Source organism: Drosophila tropicalis, unplaced genomic scaffold (genome assembly GCF_018151085.1).
Source record: "Drosophila tropicalis isolate 14030-0801.00 unplaced genomic scaffold, ASM1815108v1 contig_1187, whole genome shotgun sequence".
Taxonomy (NCBI): Eukaryota; Metazoa; Arthropoda; class Insecta; order Diptera; family Drosophilidae; genus Drosophila; species Drosophila tropicalis.
This window is the reverse complement of record NW_027172559.1, coordinates 1,247,364-1,264,636: the sequence shown is the minus strand read 5'-3', so window position 1 is coordinate 1,264,636 and position 17,273 is coordinate 1,247,364. Positions and strand designations below refer to the sequence as shown.

General features: G+C 36.3%; 1 protein-coding gene across 1 annotated transcript; it reads left to right on the top strand.

The window, feature by feature from the left end:
* Nucleotides 1-845: 845 nt before the first annotated feature.
* LOC137577429 (carboxylic ester hydrolase) lies at nt 846-2,794 on the top strand. Its single transcript, XM_068290901.1, has 4 exons — nt 846-1,736; nt 1,803-2,016; nt 2,077-2,530; nt 2,590-2,794. The coding sequence occupies exons 1-4, from the start codon at nt 846-848 to the stop codon at nt 2,792-2,794; spliced, it is 1,764 nt and encodes a 587-aa protein (XP_068147002.1).
* The last annotated feature ends 14,479 nt before the right edge of the window (nt 2,795-17,273 follow it).

Genomic DNA, 17,273 nt, shown 5'->3' with positions numbered 1-17,273 from the left:
AAGGATTCAGTTTTAGTTTTGTTCTAGTTTTTCTGGATTCCCATAAAAATTTCGATTAATTTGTTGAGACTTTGTTAGACCCTCTTCACTTATCTTTGTTTTCACACCATGAAAGAACCCTGAACTACCGAATTTTCTTCCTTCTTTTCTTTCTTCCTTCCTATCTTTTTGACTGTCCAATTCAAATCCAATTAGCACGCTTTTGTATTATGGCCCCTTATGGCTTGTACCAGAACTCAACAAAAAAAAGTTGAACAAAAGGAAATGACGAAAGGAAGAGCGGAAGATGCCCAAAAAAAAAAGAACAATGGAACGACTTCAAAGGAGCGAGTAAATGCAAGAGGGGTGTGTCATCTTGCAAACTTTATGACTTGAGCACCTTTTTTCCCTTTTCGAAAGTGCTAACCATTAAACGCTATTAGCGGGCATTTAAGGATCAATGTTGGCCCGTTCCACACTGGGCTAGGGTCAGTGAGATTGTTGGAAGGGTGTTTTTAATCTAATAAGCCAGAAACACGCAAACAAGTTCACGTGGGAAAATTAGAGCACAAATACAAAACATTGAGAGGAGATGCCATAAAAGAAATGAGTGGGTGTGGATCTGGATGTAGATCTGGTAAGTAGAGTTGGGTGTGTGTGTGTGTGTGTGGGAAGCATTTTATTTATGGTAAGAATAAGGAAGTACAAGCCAACGCCCAAGCCAAATGTCAAGTACGCAACAGAATGTCATCAATTTGTTAAGTTTATGTGACATAATCCCTGGTTCCTAAGCTGGTTCCATCCGTGGCTATAAAAGCCTCCAACTCAAGCCAAGGCTGGAACAGTCTCTTTTGGTTAACACAACGATGTGGCGTCTCGTGTGGCTGCCACTGCTGCAGCTGATATTCCTTCGGGCAAGCCATCAATTAGATTTGGATTTGGATGATGGTGATGCTGAATCACTAGCACCCATTGGCAGCGATAAGGAGCTCTCTGATCTGGTTATCACCACAGCTCTTGGCAAAATTCGTGGCACCATTTTACCCTCACAAGCTGGACGCAATTTTTATGCTTTTCGTGGTATTCCCTATGCCAAGGCTCCGGTGGATAACTTACGTTTCCAGCCTCCTGAGCCCATTGAGCAATGGTTTGACATATTCGATGCCACCTTCGATGGACCCAAATGTCCGCAACCGGGACTCTTTAGTGAGGATGTCAGTGAGGATTGTCTAAGATTAAATATCTATACTAAGGAGCTTCCCAGCGAGAAGCAGCCAAATGTGAAGAAGCCTGTAATTGTTTTCATACATCCTGGCGGCTTCTACTCTCTGTCGGGACAGAGTAAAAATTTTGCTGGACCACAGTATTTTATGGATCGTAATCTTGTATTGGTCACATTTAATTATCGGCTCGGTTCACTTGGATTTCTGGCCACTGGCACTCGCCAGGCTCCTGGCAATATGGGGCTCAAGGATCAAGTACAACTTCTCCGTTGGGTTAAATTGCATATTTCACGTTTTGGTGGTGATCCAAATGCCATAACCTTACTGGGCTATGGAGCTGGAGCCATGGCAGTCACTCTACACATGGTATCGCCCATGTCCCAGGGTCTTTTCCATCGAGCCATTGTGATGAGTGGAGCGGCAACTGGTCAATGGTCATTGCCGGAACATCAAATTGAGTTAGCCAAAAAGCAAGCAGCTCTTCTACAATGCAACACTGAGGAAATGTCCGATATGCTGGATTGCCTTAAGGCGGTAAGTGTGAAAGAGAAGTTTCTTTTCTCATTTACTGATTACAATTACATACATTTTACCCCAAAGAAACACTATTTGGAATATGCCAACACACTGCCACGCATGTTTGATTTTGGACGCAATAATCCTTTGATACTATGGAAACCTGTAATTGAGCCCGATTTTGGTCAAGAACGTTTTCTAATCGAAGATCCTGTGCGTAGCTATCAAAATGGTGATTTTATGAAGGTGCCCATTATCACGGGCATGACCAAAGATGAATTTGTGGGACCAGCCATATGTGAGTAGCGATAAAGTGGGTCCATAAAAGATTTAACATCAATGTTGTATATATTTTTAGCCATACTACAAAGCCCTTCACTTCTGCGGGCCTTCAATGAGAATTTCGAAGCATTGGCTCCCATATGTTTTCTTTACAATGCCAGCAATCCGCGTGCTCAAAATATTAGCCAAGAATTACGACAACATTATTTTGGCCAACTGCCCTTTGATGCCAATAGTTCTTTGAAAGCATTGGCCACTCTTTACTCGGATGCCTTGACTGGCTTTGGCGTACATCGTTTCATACATTTAGCTGCCAGATCTACAAAAGTCTATTACTATCGTTTCACCTATCAGGGCGGACGTAGTCATATACACTATCCCGAAGATACACCGTATGGAGTTGTGCATCATGATGATTTAATGTATTTATTTGTGGAACCCTCGATAAGTCGCATGTTTACCGAAGATGATGATGAATTTCGTATGGTGGACATTATGACAAGAATGTTTTCGGCCTTTGCTTACAAAGGGTAATCCAAAAGAGACTTAATCCGAACATTATTATTAAAGTTCTAATACTCTCCTATAGGGATCCGAACAAACCAAGTGACGAGCAATTACGTAGCATTCGCTGGCGTCCTTTTAGTTTCAAGAAACGTTATTATTTGGATATTGGCGATGAGCTCATCATGCAGGAGAATCTTAACTCAGCACGTTATGAGATCTGGAAACGTTTGTTCCCCCTCAATTGGCGACGCCAGACCAAGGAACGTTGGCTAATGGAATACATTTAGAAAGGGTTGATCGTGCATTTTATCCCCTACTGTACTTTTGTATTGTAATTTTGTTCTCGATTAAAAACTCTAGCCACTCTGGCATAATTTACAATTTAAGTTTATTTGCAATTGTTTTTTTGTTGTTCACCAGTTGCCAAGTGACAGAAAACCAATTGGCATACAGCATTTCCTATCCAATTCGAGTTGTTTTCGGGTCTGCGTGTCATCACTTTGTGTGGGTGCATAAATTATAGAGCCGTATATAGGAGACAACTGATAGCCGTGGTAGTAGAACGTGTCATCGTGCACTATGGGGTTTAAGTTGCTCATACATCGATCGCGTGCCAGCCAGAATGCACTGCAAGAAATTTGGGAAACCTTTTTCTTCCAAATAGGCCTAAATGAAAGTCTGCAATTCTTATAGATTCTTTATAAATTGAGGTCTTACCATTTGAGATCATTTAAAATACTGGAAGAATAAAAAAGTGAAGAAAAAGAAACTTGTTCCAAATAGATATACATATGTACTTATCTAGACAAATAGATATATAGAAGATATAGTTATAGATAGGCAGAAATACCTGAGGGAGGTACTTCGAATGAAGAGATGGTCAAAAGAGATAGTGAGAAGACTAAGGTAGAAGATAATATATGTATATTATTATTATTATTAAAATTTTTGTGTAACTAGAAATTTTGCATAACTTATAATGCAGAAATTCAGGTTTAGTATATATACTTTGAATAATTTGATTTTAAAGAGAAACTTTAAAAAGAAAATACATAGAATAAAATCCATTCCATTCTAAAGTCTCCAACTTAAAGAACGATACTTGTGCAAGTTCTATTGGAACAAATTCCACGATCCCTTATTAATCGGGATGTTATTTTCAATTTGGCAATCGCCTTTTAACATTTACTATACATTTTCCCTCAGTGTAGTGACCTAGTCTCTACTCCAAAGCAACTTTACCGCCACCGTACACAGATGTTGTTATTTCACTCCCATTTCTACTGTTGCTCTTCCATTCACTAACAGAAACAGAAAACCTATTTTCATTTTTATTGCTCTTATCGGAGTTTGGTTCCGCTTGACAGCATGACAATGTCAAAAAGCTAGGGCACAAGCACGAGTCATCCATCCATCCATCCATCCACCAGACAATTGAGTTCCAACCAAGTCCCTATGCCAGAGAAGGACTATGCAACTCATTAGCATAGTTAGACCCAACAGGCACACATGACGCTAGTGTCCAATTGGCAATTGAGGATTCCATCATGAGTCACGCTATAGCATCATTGCTTATCCTTTGAGAGGGTGCACCAGTTGGAACAATTTTGTTGAATACTCTTTTTTGTTTTTAATATATTAATTTATGCAAATTGTAGGAGTAGTCGTTGTGGTAGTAGCATTTGTGGTTATCACCGGCAATAGATCAATTTCATGTTCGCTAGGGTTGCACTTTGTTGATCGTTTCCACTTTAGTTTTAATTGTTGTGGCTTGTCGGCATTCTCATATGCAGTTCATATCCTATTGGCATATGTTGTTTGTGTTGTCCAGACGCAATTGTTGGGGAGGGGAAACTACAGAAATACTAGCCAAACAAAGAAGAGAAACCCACAAAAACCAAGCTTAGGAATTGCCATTTCAATTTCCAACGAAGATTTCCAATTCCGCGAAATGATGCAAAATAAAGTTGTGAGACTCGAAAAGAAAAACTTCTTCACTTCAAGAGTCCGTTTGGCTTATATCAGATGAAGTCGTCGTCGTCGTCGTAGTCGTCGTGGTGTTTTGGTTTTCCTGCTGCGACCCAATGCCTTTTTATTGACTGATGGAAATCGTTCAAAAAGCAGTTGGAAATTTTCACTGCACCCACAAAATGTAATTAGATTGCTGGGCCATAGACTCAGCAATAACAACAAAAAAATAAAACAAAAACAAAAAAGAAAAAAACCGTCGAAATGCAACCACAAACATTTTCAACACTTCCTTCTGTGGTCGTCGTCGTCGTCGAATGAAAGACGCGTGCTTGGAACTCCTGCTGTCCCGCGAAACTCCAACAACATCAATGCTCAGGCATCTCTCTCTCTGACTTCTCTGTGGCTTTACAATGAAGTTGTCTGCGCAATTGACGCACGACGATAAGAGCACACAGTCTCTGTCCTCCAACCGGCTAAAAAGAAGTCCAAGCCTGCCAAAAGCAAACGACCAAATTGAATTGTGTGAAAAAGGAGCGGACAATGACCAGGTTCAAGGTTCAATATCATGAGATATTTCAAACTTATATGGTGTTTTCATAAACTTTCAAATATAAAACTTATCAATCATCTTATACACTTTAAAAAATTGAGCTTTGGAGTATCATTCAACACTCTGTCTGCTGATTGTAGTTAAATGATCGTGCTAGAAATCAAGGGCAAGTTCAAACTGTTTTATTAAGGTAAGGTTGAATATTTATTATTTCTTTTCGTAGAATCAAGTAAAGTTCAATTTTAAAAATTTCTTCATTATTTATTTAATATTTTACCTGGAGACCTTTTAGACCTAAGAGACCAAGAAAAAAAAATATATCTTACCACAAATTAGTTTGAGATAATAGAAATTTGTCACCTTGATGAAAATTTTTGAATGCAATCCTGAGCTTAAAAGAGTTTGCTAAGTGTTTGTAAGTGTTCCTCTTCGTTTTTTCTTTAATCCGCTCCTGTTTATTGCTATGTCGTGGCTATAGCTGTTGCTGTTTGGTCTCTTACATAGAAAAATTTGCACAAACATCACAAAACTCATAAATAACAACAACACCAACTGCATCCAGAAAATGTCCACCAAGTTTTTTTTTCTTATTTTGAATCCGATGCTGCTAAGTTTCAACTCTTTGACTTTTCGACTCGATAATGTGCATTGCATTTCAGAATTTATGAGTCACCTCCAAAAGACTAAAGACTAAGGATTTTAACTTTTTCTCTCTCTCTCTCTCGGTTTGTTTTAAAAGTTATGCTAGGTATTTATTGGGTTAAGTTCAGCGGATGGCATATTTTTTTTTTGTTCGTCTTTGAGGTTCCTGGTTTTGTGTTTTGGTATTCCCATCTCTATCGTAGGTGTGAGAAAAGTGCTGGTTTGAGGCATTTGGGTTAAGCTGCAAAGTGTGATAACTATGCAAAAGAGCTCAAAAATTGGGACAAAGAGATTAGGATTTCTATGAACCTGACACTTCAAGTGGGATGAGAATCTTTACTTCTTCTTCACTTGGTAGACCTCAATAGTTTTTACATCTATAAACAGAAATGTTGGCTATGTAGTATTAGTCACCTTTATGTAATCACAAAACCAAGACTAGACGTATAATTTAATTACAATGTACAACAATAATTAGATTGTGGAAGAGTTCCCATAAAAAGTTTTTAAACAGAGCTTTTTCACAATTTTATTGAAAATTTAGAAAGGTCACAAACAGTTTTCTCCTTTTATTTGCAAGAAACACAACCATTCAATGAAGATTTGGACCGTTAATTAGTAAATTTTTTACATTACTTGATATGTACATATATCCCATTCTAATGAGTTTTTGTTTAGACTTAATGTACATACATATATCCCATACCATATACTTATTTGGAAGATTGTTTTAACAAAAATCACCTTGAAGAGTATGTGTATATTGAGGCCTTTTGTTGATTAAAATTTAATTTCTTGTACATGATTCAAAATCTGATCTGATCTAAAAAGATGCAATAACAAAATGTATAACTTAAACACTCAAGATTGAAATATTCTGTTTGGACTATTGAATTATAATCGTGTTTCACTTACAATTAGTTACACTAAATGACTACAACAACTCAAAAACAAGTGTTAAGCACGTATGATATAAAATACGAATCTAAAAGTAGTCGAATCTGATCAGAAGTAGATTAACCAAAACCGGTTTTTAAAAATATTTGTATAATATCTGAAATTTTATGAAGATCTGGGTGTGATGTACCTACTATTATAATAAATTAAAATCTATGATGAATAAATATTCATTATGTTTTGAAATTTCAAACAGAGCACACTTATAAATAATTTTACAATTAAAACGTTATTTCCAATGAATTTTAGTATTATCCAAATAGAAGTTCGGGTATTTAATATATTAGTTGGGATGTAGATGGCCCAATCTGTGCTCTATCAGAATTGATATATTTAAAACCCGAATATGTAATGATTAGAACCAAATTTAGCATTAAAGATACCTGAAACACTCATAAGTCTTTAGAGTAAGTACATGGCACCATTCAGCTAGCTTCGATATAATGCACTTATTTGATTGCCAAAAACCCAATTATATGTACATAATTACACAATCTTCGTATGGCACGAGCCTTCCGAATAGTTTTAGGGCGCCAGGGAATTATCACTTTGGCCCACATGCTACTACAGTGTGTGGTAGGGTAAATTGTAGCACTTTCTACCTTATCAACTTTACGCATGCGCCAAGTGCTGGCATTAAACAAATTTATGAGCCATGGCCCTCGAAGAACTCAAATAGATAAAATTGTATAATTAGCATAGAAAGAGGAAAGTGAAGAGAAGGGAGGAAGAGTGAAATGCATTTAACAGAGAATTGCGTGTTGTGCGTAGGCGGTGATGAAAGTATGCTGATAAGCTGGCGAGAAAACCATTAACAGCATATCTAGGGGTAGTAATGCTGACTGGTACTTACATCACCGTCATCATCATCATCATCATCAAATTCAAGAATTTTTCAATTTTTAATAACTGACACGATCCTGTGGCGTTTGCAATATTGGAGAAATATGTTTCAAGTGGCAACTTTCTCGACAAAATAGTCGCAACGCGTCGCGTGCCGATCACAAGCTGTGCCTCCTGTGCGCCACTCAAAGTCATCTCCTGCTGACAGCCTCCTCTCGATTCCTGGTGCTCTCTATCCACATACACACACACACACATGCATACAATACCTTTGTGTCCTTGTCAAATTTATAGAAGACAGAACATATTTTGTCTGTTGTCATCATCATGCGGCACGGCAGCATCAAATTTCAATAATACTCGTGCATAGTTTTTGTTTGTTCCTTCTTGTTTATTTACAGCTTTCAAACTTGTGTGATAAACTGATGATGGATCATGTTGCACGGTAAATAACTCCTCTTCCTGACTTGATTGACTAACTGACGCTGGGATGGTATGCTAGATGGTTGAAGTGTGCAACTGACTACCTCTTCCAGGGTTGATTTTCTTTTTTCCTAATAAGTTTTCCTGCCCCTCTTGGAAGCTGCTGCAACTCAAAAAAAAAAAAAAAAAAACTCAAACTCCATGGGTGAGTAGAATATGTAATGCATATTTAGGCAAAGACAATTATGGGAAAATTATATTTTAAAAAATTTCATTAGTTTATTGTTATGATATTTAACTAATATTTTAGAATTAGGTACTTTGAGTTCTTAGAATCTTCCCTAATCTAAACATAAAGTTTCTTTAAGAATCAGTCTATGATCAAATAAGGACATCTGAATTTCGACGGCATCAGCTTCGATAATAAATTAACATCGATTTCATTAATAAGTACAGGTATTTAAATTCCATTTTAACTGCTTAATCGGCCAATGTTTTTAAGTTGTCAATCGTTTATTGGTTTTGAATATTGATTTAGTTGCAATTATTTAAGTCTTTTTTTAAATTAACTGCTGCAACTGGCTAGATATTATCTGGTTTAATACAATCGTTTTAAGCCGCTGATACGAGTGTTTGCAACTAAAAAGGAAACTTTTCTATAGAGAATATATTCTACCCACAGTAAACTTCTGGGTATCTGGGAATCCTATTTTTTCCTTCTGTATCCGTAATATTATATAGAACAAGTCTGTGATTTTGCATAAAACGGAGTACGAGCTAAATGCTAAGAACAAAAGATTTCAGATTTACTTACTACATACATATATTAAGTACTGTAAGGTAGCAAGATACTTACATTTGTATATAAAACATAGACTGGACTGTACTGGAAGGTTTTTCCAATTCATGGTAATTGTTAATCAAAATTTAGATCAGAAAAGAGCCTTAGCTTTTGGGCTCGGGCTTATCCTTCATGCTGTCGCCTATCTTGAGTTTTTATTTAAATTGGTTTAGCAAGTAACTAATTATACTTAATAGGGATTGATCTATATATCTGAATGACCAGATACTATACTGAGCTATACCTACATACTTAGATATATAGAATTCTAACAAAAATTCCTGTATATAAAATAAATTTCGTCAAAATTTACACAAATAAATAAAAACTATCCAATTAAGAAAAGGTAAATGTTCCTAGAGCCCCAGGTTATTTGTTTTAGTTTGAAAAACAAAACAAACAAAATTTCTCTCTCAGATAATGAGCATGTCAAAAATTCTACTGGTGGTCCAACGATTACAATATAAGTATGGATTCGCTGACAAATTATCGTATGTATTTGGTATAGAAAACTTAAAGTTGAAGTTTTGATTTATTGAATGAATCATAAACTGTCAACAGCTTGAAGGGAGAAAACGTTTAACTAATTGCTCAATAAGAAAGGGTTTTTACCTTTTCTTTCATAGGGAAATCGAAAACATTAGAACAAGTGCAACATTATGGACATTTTGGGGCATGCAACAAATTGATGTGGAGCCTAAAGCGGGGGGAGAAAAAAAAAAACAAACAAAAAAACTATTAATCAAATAAGACGAACAAAAATGTGTATTAATCGTAAAAGTAAAAACCACACCCGCATGCCATTTTAGAGAGTTTCCCACGAAAGAGCAGTGGCAAGCAGTTAGTTGGTTTTATTTTTGTATTTCTAGTTGACCATGGCGCTTGCCAGCCAATTGAAATGAAATGAACTCAGATGGCCAAGAAGCATTAGCATTAGCCAGTTCAAACACGTAGGAAAATATTAAATAAGGAAAAGGTGAAAAACCATGAAGAGTTGCGAGTTCGGAGTAACCTTTTTTTTTTGGGGAAGACAGCTGCCGATTCCAGCCAAGCGGCTGCTTGTGTGCCTCAACAGGGCCACTGTATGCCCTCATATTGTAGTTGTAATGTCAACGTCAACCACGTAATCGTCTAGGCAGCGGCAACATCCCTTCTGTACTTTTTTGCAAAATTCCTGAGAGTTTGGAGAGAGAGAGAGAGAGAGCCCATCCCCTCGCCTTGGCATAGTGAATCGAGAGCTGGTCCTTTCGAAGGGTGCTATGTGGCGCGCTAATGTTTGGTTTCATTAGTCCTAAGCGACAAATCAAACAGTTTGTGGCAGTTCCCTTTTTGCTTTTTTTTTTTTTTTTGTTGCACCATTGTTTACACTCATTAGTTGGTCCTTTTCCTCCCTCGTCCTCCACAATCAGATGAGTGAGAGGCACACTTCATAGACAACTAGCATACGTTTGATTTTAATTTTTCTCTTCGACTCCTTCTATTTTTATTTTTTTTTTTTGAGGGTTTGTTGTTGCACATTAATAATCACCATTGACAACATTGACAGCATTCGAAAGTGGGCAAATAAATGTTTGAGCGGGAGGCAGGAAGATGGAGGGAGGGAGAGGGTGCTGGCTGGTTGAGGTTTTAGGTGTAAAACGAAAAGTGGCAAAAACACTTAACACTCATGTAATTATTGGTCGATTTTTGGGTGATTGCGCTTTTCTCTCCATTTCCCAATGGGTGCCAGAGATTGCCATCGAATTGAGCTGGGTGGGCGTGTTGCAGTTCATGGGATTTGCTACTTATGATGCACTTCATTTAGGAGGTATATTTCTATAAAATATATAGAAATTACTTGATACTAGTCGTAGATCCTGCAAATTTTATGTGAAAAGAACCTTAGGCAGGATCACAATGCATGTACAATGCTCGGATATTCAGCATAAGGAGCTGGATGCTGGAACCAATTATGTTAACTGAGGATCCACTGTAAAAGTCTACAAAACCATTTTAAGCCCTTGTCTTTATTTAAGTTCTGACATAATTCTTCAGAAACACTGAAGACAAAAAATCAGTCACGTAATCCTCGAGTTTCAATGGACTCGATGTCATTTACTGGATCACCTAGGTATAAATATATGTGTCGAGAGAACTACCAAGTTCACTCTTTACTAACCAATCTTGAATTGTAAAGTCCCATCATTTTTTTAAAGACAAAACTAGTTGGGAATTACAACTGAAATCCATAAATTTGAAGCGAAAATGGAAATGGAAAAGGAAGCTATACAGCTTAACCGATTTGGGTGTTTAACCAAAGGCATTCCCGACCAGATTACATTATAAAGATATAATTCTATGAAATAAATAGTTTAAATGGTTTTTTGTTGCAACTTGAGCATCTCTGGGGGGTTAAAATGTTTCAATTCAATTGATTTCTTATTTTTCAATTGTTTTTCTTTGGAAATCTGTGGTCAATAGATTCATTAATAGTAGGTTAGCCCCTTTTCTGGCGCCAGCTTTCCACTTTCAATGACAGACTGACAGTTTCAATATGAAATCTTTTATATTGTTGTTAATTAAATATTTATACAAATGTAAATTGCCTTGATTAATCGTTTTTGTTGTCCTTTACATGAAGCACTTGCACCAGCTCCCAGGCTCAAATCAAACAACAACATAACATCAAAGGACACTCACTGCTTTCTCTCACCCCTGCCCCTGCCACCATACCATTCTCCTCCTGCTGCTGCCTTTTGCTTGTACTTCAGCTTATCCTGTTTGAATTTTTGGGTGAAAGTGTTCACATCAAACGACTGGAAAATTAATTGTTTTGCCAGTTCGGTTGTTTTTTTTTTTTTTGTCTTTCACGTTTTAGTTTTTTGGACCTGATAAATAATTTGATTACAGCACACACACACACACACACACACATATGATGTTGAGATGATGCTGTATCCCAACAAATAAACAAAAACAAACCAACTCACTCCTCTGCCCCTGACCCATTGTCTTCATTGTCTTGCCTGTCTATCACAGACGGCTACTATACTGCATATATGTACATATGTATGTATATGTATAAATACTCCATTCCTATCCCCTTCACTCCATTCCACTCTCCACTCCGATTTGTATTGTTGTGTGTGGTCGCCATTTGAGTGTCTTTTGTTGTTCACTCGGTCGCTCTGGTTGATATCGTTGTCGCTTGTCGCTTTTGTTTGAAGCCTCGGCGACAACTAAATACTTATGGCTAGAGGGGGGGCCAGCTTGAGGGGGGCAACCTAGGGACCCAATCATAATTATGTTTGCTTTTGTTGTTGTCGTTGCATGTGTGTGTGTGTGTTTTTTTTTAGATCGACTCGGGTTAATAATGGCGTTAATGTTTATGGTGATGAGAATTTCAAAGACCACCCTCGCTTTATTATTTGAAATTGGTTAAAGATTTATGATAAGCAGCCACATTTGAGAATTATTTTAAATGCATTGAAAAAGATATAAGCTCTACTCGAGAATTTAACATTTGATAACATATGATTTATATATGTAGTTATATAACAAATGTAGGTAAAGTTCTATTGCAGACTTTAAAAGTTAGTTCAGAATTAGCTAAATTGCCTTAGAATTTGCTTTTTTTAAGGATATTAAAAGGTGATCAAAGGAAAATGAACTAGAAGTTAATATGATAAATCTATACTATAAAGATAAAATAAACCATTTTAAAGAACTTAACTTATCATTAAAACTATCAATAAAATATAATCAAAAGAGACCAAAATTTAGTAGGTATAATTAAGCTATTTGCGTCAGGTATAAAATATTATTACTACATAATCCATAAAAACGAGAAAAATGCGAAAAATGTGTCCTAAATGTAGTCTTAAGATTGAAATTTGGACTCATGGATCCGTGCAACCTTCCCTGAATACCACAAAGTTACTAATTCATGGTATTAAAATGATTTGTTTAATCAACATTTCTTTAAAAATTCAAATAATATACATATGTAGGTTATTATAAGCCTTTGACATCTTTAAATTAACTAATGCTTAAAGTTTAAAAAGTTTTAATTACTTTAAGCTTGACTTTTGTCCCGAAAATCCCCCACACCTCACAATCCCTTAGGAATTCTTCGAAAACCTTTACAGACCACAGAATGAAAACATAAAGAGCAAAATGTTCTACCAGGACAAAAGTTTAGTCAAAGAAAATATGGAAAATTAACTTGTTAACTTGACCCACACACACACGCACACATGTGCACACACCGAGATTGTGTAAATATTGTACCTTATTCCCATTCGGGACAAAGGACCATGCCACAAAGAAAAAAACCGAATGAAATAAAAGGTAGCTCAGCTCAAAGTCAGTCAAGTCAACATGACATGACAGAAACGAAATGCGGAAAAGTACGTCACCAAAAAGGACAAGCAAATGTTAAATTAATTTTTGGCGAAAAATTTTTAATTAAAAACATGCATAAAATGAACAAAAGGATGTTGGGAAATTCTCTCATGTAAAATTGCGATCGTAACACTTTTGAATTCAATCAAACAAATGACAATTCATTGGGCCAGCAGCTGGAAAATATTTTGAAAAAAAAAGAGTTGAATTGTAACCATATCGAGTGGAGTGTGTGTGTGTGTGTGAGTGTGTGGCTTTTGTGACTCAATTACAATAAGTCTATTAAAAACTTATGTCTGCGGATTGTCTAGACGGCACAAAAACCGAAACAGAACTCAACAGAACAGAACCTCGATCAGTCATTGTGGGTCCTTCTTGTGGCTCACAGGGTTGATCCCAGCGCGTGCCCCTTTTGACTTTCGACTGGTTCTCTTTTGTGATCCTTCATCTTCTAACACAAACAGTACGAGGGCCTATGATCATAATGATTATTTTGTGTGATGACGATTGTGATGATAATAATGATGATGATTCTGGTGATGGCGATGCGAAGGTGTTCCAGCTGCCGGTTTTTGTGGGCAACGTCTCGATTTCACTTTCGTTACGCCTGGAGGCCAGAAATTTTTCGAAGGAAAACCCATCCTTTTCCATTTTATTTTATTTCTCCTCTCTTCTCCTTTTTTTTTTTTTTTGGTTTTGTTATTGAATTGGTCTTTTTGTGACGCATCATTCGGCTGCGGTTTTGATTACGTTTTTATTTCGATTTTTCAGTTTCACAAAAGGAGTAAAAACATTTTTGAAGTAGCGCCGTTTTTCGGTTTGAGAAATGCTTTATAGGCTTGTCAGCCCCGTGTCTGGCATTTTGTGTGTGTGTGTGTGTGTGTGCGTTTTGTCAACATATCGTATTACGCCCCCAAAGTCCATAATCGCTAATGACAATACAAATTGAGAGTAGAGTAGACACACAACAGCAAAGGGAGAGGATCGAGAGAATCTCGAGAGCCCTGCCAAGGCGCAGCCGCAGCGGCATTGTGCAGAGCGTCTTCTTTTCTGGGAAGGCCCGAACGATACAGCCGGCGCGGCGGTCCAATTCGTGCTTAAATTTATTAAACAATCTACATATACTGTGTTTGTGTGTGAGTGTGTGTGTGAGTGTTTGTGGTATTTTAAGTGAATTTTAAACGGCATTTGTGTTCCTCTTTTTGGGGTTGTTCGACGCTTGCCACCTTTTGGCCATCGATTGGAATTTCGTAGAAAATGTTTCATGTTAAAGCAAAGAGTTCAATTGATAAGCTTTTTGTAACTTTGGGAAAATGTGATATTCTACTTTTAGCTAAATTACTTAATGTAATCCAAGTCAAGTTAAAAGCATGTTATTAGTAATTTTTTACTTTTCGGTCTTCAATAAGGAGTCCAAATGGGTATAATGGACAATAATTGACAATTCTCTTAGCTTGCTGCTGGTTTGGGCTGTGACTACTATCTTCTTTCTGTGTTTTGGTCGTAACTACAAGAACTTTACACATCTGCCTGTTGCAATAGGGAGATCCTTTTGATTTCCGTGCCCTTCTACAAGCTTAATGATTTGTCAAGTCTATCCAAGAAACGTTAGATATATACATATATGTCAATATATCTATATAGGAATATCGATCATCTCTGTATATCTATGTTTGGACATCTGATCAAACTTAAACCACAAGTTGTTATAGGCATAAAGGCATTAGCCCTTTAATTCGACGCAAATGACCTAAAATATAATGCTAATAGAATAATACCAAGACAGCAAGTCCTAATAGACAACCGATATTTATCCATGGATTCCGGAACAAAAAGAGCTAGTTCTTGCTTAAGGATCATTCCAAATTAACCATTGTGGTTAGTTCCCTGAATGATACATGAAAGATGTTCCTCTTTAGTTGCACAAATAATATCAAATGAAGCTCCACTTCACAGAGTGCAGACGTATAAAAATGAATGGCCTAAAGACAGCCAGCTCTCTCTCTCTCTCTCTCTTTTACATTTTGGTTCACTTTCGGATAGATATATAATTCCATTATTCATTGCCCTTTTGATACCAATTACTCTATTACAACCCCCCACACAAAACAATGTCACCCCAAAATTCAACTCCCCCTTTATACCCGTTCCAAAATCATGAAAAAAAGGACTAACGATAATCCTTTTGTCTCCATTAAATTGGCATTGTTGGGCATTTTTTCACGCTAGAACAAATTGCAAAACGTCAATAACAGATTGGGCTCAAATGCCAAAAACCTGACAATTACAACAGTTTAGAGGTTGGGAAGCCACAAAACATTTAAAGACAAATTAATGTATATTTAAGCTGGCCAAGAAAACAACCCAAAACCTGAAAGACTAATTGCTTAACTAGGAAAATCTCACGCCTTGGTTGATTAATTAATCAAAGTAAATAGTTGAACGAAAAGCAAACCAAACTTTAACCGAACTGAACCTCTCAAACGTGACCATCATTAGCGTTATCTAAACGGGCCTATTGATAAGCTTTTTCCACACCTAATAGCTACATTAATTTCCACCACATTTGCCAGGAGGCCACACCAGTGGCTATGACTGTGGCGATGTCGATGACGTTGAGTTGCCTTCCAGCCATGTTCACAGCGCCGCCCTTTGCGTTGTTTGGCGTGGGAAAGAGCTCATCCCACAGATGGCATACGGTTCGTTATAGGCTGGCAATCCCATTTTTGGTATCCCTATCCATTCTACAGCTAAATTTATGTACATAGAATTGCATTGTAGTCAGTTTTCCGTACTTGAATATGAATTGATGGGTTCGCAATAAAAAAATTTAAGATTAAATTTGTAGGTACTATGTAGTGCAGGATTAAAAAAATATTGAGTAAACTTCGTTCATTTTGTTTTCTTACCTTATTGCCAGTGCTTGATTTCCTTTAAATGTTGACTCTTTGTTTTTATTTTTCATTGTACTCACTTTGAATAAATTTAGTTTATTGACAATGTGGGAAAACATGTGGGACTTGTATAAAGTCTTTCAAGAGATGTTTGGGATAGTCATCATCAACATAAATTCCATGTCCTACCTAAAGATGGGATAAAAATCTATCATAGACTTAAACAATCTCCATCCAGTCTTCTTGATGGCACAGGTTACATCTCTGACCTACTATAAAGTGCTCACATTATGCGCCATCTAGTTAATGAAGACCTGTAAATTTAATAATATGACACGATGCAAGATATTTAGAGATAAAGCCAATGCCAAGTGCATATTCACAGTTATTCAATTGTTAGATAAACCAATGAATATTTATAAAATGGATTTTGTTAATTGAAAAACAATAATTGCTAGAAACATTCAAAAAATTTTAAAGATTCATCCAATTCCACATCTATTAAGTATTCGGAACCTGCCCCACCATCCTCATAATTAATAACTAATTGAATTCATTTATATATACAAGATTATCTGATCTTTATTCAATCTCATGCAATGGGGAATTCAATTCTTTTTTTTCATTCCTGAAGAAAAGTAATAGTTCAGAATAATTAGTGGCGTGAAATAACACTAAGTTAAAAGACAATACTTACTCACCATCTCAATAGATTGACCAACTCAAAACTAAGTCATTCTCCACAAAAAAATTCCTTTAAAAACCAAAATGATAACAGTAGAGCAAAAGAAAACTCGAAAGCTGACAGGATTAGCCACAATCATTTCCCTTTCTCTTTTTCTCTAATTATGAGAAATATTTTGCATTCAATATTATTAATATGTATTATTATTTTGTGTTTGTTATTTTTGTGGTGTACACCCGCATAAAAATCTGGAGTAAAAGTGCAATTTTCACACGATTGCATACCAAAATATACAATAACCAATTTTTCTCTCTCTCTCTTTACAAAGATAACTTTATTATCAAAAGTGCCATGATTAGCTCTGGATAATTTTGAAAATTCTATATAAAAACTGCTTAGAAATAATCTTTAATTGAAACACCCTGAAAACTATATACTTGAATCGAAATGAAAGATACAAATACATATGTATGTACGTTTGTTGGTTTGTATATTTTGCACCACCCATAAAAACTTATAGAACCTACACCCGCAGAATTTGTTAATTTTTTTGTACAGATAGACAGAGAGAAAGAGA